A 7,608-nucleotide genomic window follows, 5' to 3' on the forward strand; every position below is an offset into this window, starting at 1 on the left:
ATAGGAACAAAATTCATAGACACTCTGTCCATTCCTTCACCAGGTAACTATTTTCAAAAAGTGTATTTATTATCAATTATCTGTGGGGAAGAAGCATACCAGCCACTGTGCAGTAACTGTAATAAAAGTCAATAGGACTGCTAAAATCCCTTCAAGTTCTGAAAATTCTGTTTGACATCCATATTATCAATTTCCATACATCTTGCATCTGTAATTTGAACATTAGGATTCTCTTTTGAAATTGTAGACTTTATTTGTCCATTGTTTGGCCTCCATTGCTGACCAACCTACAGTACAAAGGACTACTGACTTAATTTAGCATTTAGTTCAATACTGACTTATTTTGTTTTTTGTAAATATTTACTTTTTTACTTTGATCTCCTTAACTGGGTGTTAATGCCTTGAGGGCTGGAACTCTCATGTTTCCCTTGATTTTCACATAGCACCTGACATTGGCACAATGTAAATGTTCATTGAACATTTTGTGACTGGCTAATTATGGGTACTTTACACTTTATAAGATTATTTAATATGCCATATATAGATACCAGTGAAAAAGTATCAGTGAGGTGATTTATGTTACCAAAATGATTTTATTATAAAACACTTTAAGAACCATATTGCAAAACCTCTTTCTCTTCTCCCCCCCACTCCTTTCCCCTCTGTTTTCTTAACATTGTTCCATACACTCATCATCAAATCCATTATGTCCTGGATTTTTGCTGCTGCTCATGCTGAAGATACACTCTAGAAAGCCATTATTTTATGATTAAAATAGACTCTGCTTTTCCTCAGAAGATGTATGCAACCAGCCCCTACTCTGACCCTGTTGTGTCCATGGATCTGGACCCGCAGCCGATCACAGATGAAGAAGAAGGCTTGATCTGGGTTGTAGGTCCTGTCCTTGCCGTGGTCTTCATCATATGCATTGTCATTGCTATTCTTCTCTATAAAAGGTAGGTTTGCTCGATATTTCGGTGGCAGTTTTGCGAGGTGCCTTATTTTTGATTTGATCATTGTTCTGTGGTCAACTATATAGTAGGTTTTAGGAGAAATACTTCAGTGCAGCCCCAGTAATTGTTGGAAGAGCGTTTCCATTAGAGTTAGAACAAAATGTGAAGACTGTGCTATTTAGAATCTTATTCAATATGTGGTATAGGCTTTTGTTGTGTGACATGCATGTATCCTAGCCTCCATATTCTGAGCTGCTTTACACAGATGAGCACTTTTCATGACACTTGAGACATTAGTACGTTCACAAGCAAGTAATTCCATACTTGCTTGCATTTGATTGTTTTAGATGATTAATTGCTCAATTTCAACATGTTTGTGGAAATACTATTGCAGTTTAGCACATTCGTATCTATTTCATACATTTAATTTACACAGGTGCTAAGGTATTTCTCAGTAGCTATTTCTCAAAATTTAGCAAAAGTAGCTAAATATTAAAGATTAAATGAGAGAGAGAGAAAGAGAGATAGAAACCGAATTCCCTCCCACTTTTCTTATAACTCTTATTCCACATCGTCACTACTGAATTCTTGTTTGTGTCCAAGGATTGCAAAGGTACCATTTTCCTTTTTTAAACCACATCACCTCAGACTTTATACTCCCAAGAATCAATCTGATTAGTGTCTTTGAGTACAATTAGGATGCAAATAGTTCATATCTATCCAATCTTTTTGGATCTTTCACTCTTTTTCAATCCGTTTTCTACTTCCATTACATATAAGCAAGATTTTTCCCCCTAGGTCACTGCCCAGTCAGTTGAATAGAGGACGTTAGTAATTGTTCCCTTAAATCATTTCTGACTTAGAAATACAATGATAATATTAAATTCAATAAAATTATATAAATTAACATACAATACACTCTCTTAAACATTTAGATTGACTAAATTCAGATTATCAACCTTTATATCAATTTTTTTCTCCCAATTCAAATTTTATTTTCATAAAACTTTAATCCGTGTTTCCATTTTTCTCTGTAGTTTGTCATGTTTTGGAATGCCACTATCAAGATGAACTTTTCCCTCTTCTACAACATAGGTTCTCTCTCCTTCTGCCTCCCTATAACCTTGGCCTTCAAAATCAAAAAAGAATGTCTTCATTTTGATTTTTGCTTACATTCTTAACCTGATGATCTTATTTCCTTTATTTTTTTCTTTTACTCGTATAGCTTTCTTTCCAGGATTTATTTTAATTATTTGTACCCACATCCCCTCATTCTTGTTATGTTCCTAGAATAGCCTTTTTTTGTTTGTTTTTTTCATAACTTCTTATCCTAACTCAAAAAAATTCTTTGGAACATTTCTCCTTTGAAAAACTTTTTCTTAGAAGGTTCTATTTCATTTTATTCTAGCATGAAAAGGGGATTGAGAAAATAAAGACAACTGAAAGCTGTTCATAACCATAACCCATTAAATTGCCTATCCGATTTTAGAGTTAGAAAGAATGAAAGAAATATCCATCATTATTTTTTCTTGATCACCGCCATTATTCAATTATTCATGCCATGAAATAGCTGAAAAAGCAAGTGACTGAAGGCCATAGTCTCCTCTTAGTTGATGTTTTGAAACTTCTCGTCCCAATTGGTATCTTCGTGTATAACTTAAGGAGCCCATTGTATTTTAACACCTTTCTCTTGGGTGAGAGGAAGGGGCAGGAAGCACTAGGAACCTTCATGCCCCAGAATAATCATAGATCCTGTCTGAGTCCAAGCAGGAGCTGGTGCTCTTTGCTATTCATGTGCTGCATTTATTGCCAGAAGAGAATGCAATAATGAAAAGGCAAAAGTAGAATTGTAATTATCTTTTGATAAGTATTCATTCAGGTGGTCACATCCTATTGTGGAAGTCAGGTCAGAAAACAAGTGCTTGTTGACAGGTGCAATTTTAGACCATATCACATGACATTTTTTTTTTTTATTATTCAAAATGGACAAAATGCATGCCTTATTTTGTAAGTTGTTTCTTTCAAATATATCTGGCTATCATTAAGTCATATCACTTAACAGAAATATGTATGGTATTTGTGAATCAGTTATGTAAATATGAAGAAATAGGATTATAGCCCTGATAATTTTTGAAAGATTTATAATTGTTTTCCTTTCTTTATCTATGTGTACTTGAGGAAAATAATTATAGTTTTTCCTAATTCTGAAAAAATGGCATCATATTTAAAGATTTTATGACTGTTAAAATACAGTTGCATTTTAGTGTATGCATATGTAAGCATTGTCTAATGCAATTGTTGGGAAATGCACACATCCTCGAATGCTAAGTATATTTAGCTATCCATCCGAAGGCCCGTGAAGCATTTCTGAAATAGAAATGCTTGCTTCAGCAGTAGAGAACATTCCTGACTTGAAATTCAAGTAGACACAACAATGTCCTTCTTGATTACCATGAGGCAGTTCAAGAAGAAATCTTCTGTACCCAATGAATAGTGTCTTTTATAGCTTGATTCTGAGCAAAGTTAATAATATAATAAATACTTCATTTCCTTATTTTAGGTGTCTTTCATTTTATACACAGATCATTGATAATGACTCAGAATTGAAAGAATCATCATCATTATTATTATCATTGTTAAAGTATTTTTTACTATATGCAAATGATGCTTTAAGAAGGGAATGAGTATAAAATATTGACTTACATTGTTTTTATAATCCCCTTTATCATATACACTTGCTCACAAGACACGTGCATTAGAAGTAGGTCTGTAGCTATGGATGGTTTGTCCATATAAGGAAGTGTATTTTACCCAGCTGTCTGAGGAGACTTGTAGACTTATTTCATTTAATTATATTAATGAGGAAGGAAGTAACACTCTTTTATCTGGCATTCTGTTCATTTGACTTTGTTTTAAATCTAGTAATTTGTATACCTGTAATACATTGATAATCATTAACAAAAAATATAACTGAGGTTTTATAAGGTCCCTAAAATACCTTCTGATCCATCAAAACATTAAGATATATTTAGTAGGTCTTTAGTGCCATACTTTTTTGTACTTTTTTTTTTTGAAATTTTACTCCATATATGAAAAGTGCAAATTACATTAAATTAAAAATTAAAATGCAAATTACAGAGATAAGATGGTATAGCAAGGTTTAGAAAAACACTGAATTAGGAGTCAGAAAACCGGAATTCTTGTCCCAACCCTGTGACTAGTTGGCTCCACAGGGTAGAAAGTTATGCCTATATTCTGAAATTTTACTCCATATATGAAAAGTGCAAATTACATTAAATTAAAAATTAAAATGCAAATTACAGAGATGAGATGGTATAGCAAGGTTTAGAAAAACACTGAATTAGGAGTCAGAAAACCTGAATTCTTGTCCCAACCCTGTGACTAGTTGGCTCCACAGGGTAGAAAGTTATGCCTATATTCTGGGCCCAGATTTCCTCATTTATAAAGTAAGTAGGTGGATTAGGTGATTAAACCTTTAAAATAATAATGTTCCATAACCTGAGAACATGAAAAACAAGGTCGTAGAACTAGTACTGTGTTATTTCTGCCTCAGATGTGTATGTTTCAAATATGGTTCCAGGCCCTTCCTCATTTATTCACCCCCTATTATTAGATATTCATCTACTCTGTACATTTTTTACATGTGTAAGGCTTTTTAATCATTAATGCTGGAACTATCCAAGAATTACTTATATAGAAAATAATATTCAAAAACATATGTTAACCTGACTCTATGGAAAAGCATTTCAAGTTGGATGAGAAGGGTTTATTATGTACCATGGAAAAAAAGAAAGTGTGGATTAGGAGGTCGGAGAAGTTTAACGCACGCTTTAGGCAAAATTTACGGCCTTGAATGGTAATAGTCTAACCTGAACAGACACTATAGAGAGAGGAAATAATTCCCATCCCATCCCAAGATGTTCACGTGTGAAGGCGTGAGGTAGATGTGACTGATATATAGACTTCAGCTTTTCCCAGCTCCAACATCGGCTCACTGCGGGCTTTGGTTCTTTAAGTCTTCTCATTTTGGGTCAGCCCTACATATATTTCCAAGCTCTCATCAAAGAAAGTAGTGCAGTTCAGAGTATTCAGAGATGCAGTGAAGAAATATGCGGCTGCACTCTGCCACACTGGAGAATGCTGGTTGGCGTGCATTCTGGCCTTTGAGTAGGGACCCTAAGGCTGGGATGCCTTTCCTCTTGCTCTCCTGCTACTCCTTGTGGCCTGGCTGACCCTAGCTCATCCTTTAGCAGTAAGAAAAGACGCTACCTACTAAATCCAAGCCATTCTCCGTCCCTCCTTCTTCCCCTCTCCTCTCTACCAGTTCAGTCTGCCTTGGGACCCGCTTTTCTAAGCTCGTAAAGTACTTTCCACTTATCTATTACAGAAGCTACTGCGTTACTGTGCTACCTACTAAATCCAAGCCATTCTCCGTCCCTCCTTCTTCCCCTCTCCTCTCTACCAGTTCAGTCTGCCTTCGGATCCGCTTTTCTAAGCTCGTAAAGTACTTTCCACTTATCTATTACAGAAGCTACTGCGTTACTGCATTTGACCATTTTCTTAACTCTCTGCCCCACTAAGGACTCTGTCTTACTCCTGATTGTATCTATGTGCCTAGTAGAGTGCCTGGCACAGAGCAATATTGAGTAATTGAATTTTTACCAGTCAAGTAGCATTAAACAAACTCAGTTCCCTCTCCTTGTTTACTCTGTCAATCATTATCACTTTCATCTTGGCTGGCAAGAGCTGTAATAAAACCCTAGGCCTATAATTTAAATGGACCAGTTGTGAAGGCCTTCAAACTTAGATATCTGCACCCAGTATGTACTCATGTGTTTAGTGAGGCTGACATTTTTATAGAAGAGGGAAGTGGATCACACAGTAAGTATGTGTTTGCTCATCTCAATACTCAAGCAACCTTTTCTTATTAATTTTTGGCAGCTGGCCAGTACAGGGATCAGCCCTGGACCTTGTTGTTATCAGCACCACTAACCAACTGAGCTAACTGGCCAGCCTCAAGCAGCCTTTTAATACATAAAGCTGATAAATCACTGAAAGGTTCTCTTTCATTCCAAAGAATAGATCTTCCTACAACTGATTCCCTGATAAAATCATTAATAAAAATAAGCAAGTTAGAAACATATGAGGGTACTTCAGAAAGTCTGTGGAAAAACTGAATTAAAAGATATTACAAATCCTTCTGTGAAATTTTTGAAGACCTTTCATATAGGTAGGATTTTTAAAAATCTGGTACACTAGGTAAAGCCCATTAAAATTAAGAATAAAAGGAATTAACTACTGTGTTTGATCATTTTAATCATTCACTTTGTATGTGTGTGTTTGTATAATTTAAATGTGGATTTTTTTATTCTTGAATAGAGATGGACTGGATTATCTCTTAGTGCCAGATTCTCCAGCAACATAGGTATATATTTCATTGGCATTAAGAAAGACTTAGTACCTTTATTTTTGTAATTGGAAATTCACTGAATACTTTGCAACTTGCCTCAAAGTGAAGATTATTTAGATTAATTCTTTTCGGGAAAAGTTTATACACTCTGCAAACATGATATGGTCATTTAAACAATCAACATATTATCATACATGGAATTATCTGGGGATGAGCTAGATGTGTTTACAGACAGCAGCACCTCTTTGACTAGGAAAATATCTGTCACGTCAGTGACTGGTAATAAAATGCTTTTCTGGATTAGCCCAGCTATATAGATGGGTCATGCTCTGTAGATTTAAAATGATGAGTATTATATTTTCCAAAACTGGAAATGTATTTAATCCTTTATTGGAAAAAAGATTTATGATCACCTTACTTGTCAAGAGGTGTTCTAAGAAATCATTTCTGCCACTTTATTACCTTGCGGTGTATTATTCAATTGTGCAAATTTTTGTGCAGTTCAGTGCAATCTGCAGATATTTTGTACTGTTAAAGAAATAATGCACCTCTTAACTAAAGACATTTTTTATTTTAAATGAATGAATTTCTTTTATGGAATAATGTATTCTCATTGAGTACAGTAGTAGTTTTCTCATGGCATGTTTTGTAAAAATCATATCTCTACCATCAAACACCTCCTGGGATGTGATTAAATGTAGCAATATTTTGTAGTTGATGAATAAAAGTGAATGTGGCATTAACCGAAACACACACACACATACGTTCTTTATGCAGTGATGTAACCTTATGTCTTCCAATTACTTCGTGATTAGAGGCCTTTAAAGATTTTGATATGATGTCATTTTTAATGTGTGTCAGTTATGTGTCCTTGCTTGTGAACACTATTTCTTAAACCTTGGTTGTCATGGTTACTCTTGCTACCATTGGCCAACTAACATTTAGCCTTTCTTTTTCCTTTTTTGCTGCATTAAAATGGAGCAGTAAACCTGACAGGTGAGGAAGAGAGAACAACCCCTTTAATGCTCAGTAGGAAAAAAATAAGATACTGGTAGACTTTGGAGGTGTCGCAGAGGTGAGGGTGGGGGCTAAATATAAAAGATTATACCTTGCAAGTGAAAGATGGACAAAGCCTACATGTATATAATAACTTAGATAGTAAAATGATTCTTGAGAAAATAAATATTAGTCTGTGTAAGAGAAAAAAGTAGATTATTTCTATTT

General features: G+C 34.8%; 1 protein-coding gene across 1 annotated transcript in view; it reads left to right on the forward strand.

Annotated features, from left to right (window-relative positions):
* LOC103597074 (receptor-type tyrosine-protein phosphatase delta) overlaps nucleotides 1-7,380 on the forward strand; it is a gene marked incomplete at its 3' end in the record, with an annotated part of 296,277 nt that extends 288,897 nt beyond the window's left edge. The window contains exons 22-23 of the mRNA XM_008580873.1: nucleotides 796-956; nucleotides 7,366-7,380. Of these exons, the coding sequence (XP_008579095.1) occupies nucleotides 796-956; nucleotides 7,366-7,380 (176 nt within the window). The remainder of the gene's footprint in view (nucleotides 1-795; nucleotides 957-7,365) is intronic.
* Nucleotides 7,381-7,608: the final 228 nt, after the last annotated feature.

Source organism: Galeopterus variegatus, unplaced genomic scaffold (assembly GCF_000696425.1).
Source record: "Galeopterus variegatus unplaced genomic scaffold, G_variegatus-3.0.2 Scaffold2184, whole genome shotgun sequence".
NCBI classification, from domain to species: Eukaryota; Metazoa; Chordata; class Mammalia; order Dermoptera; family Cynocephalidae; genus Galeopterus; species Galeopterus variegatus.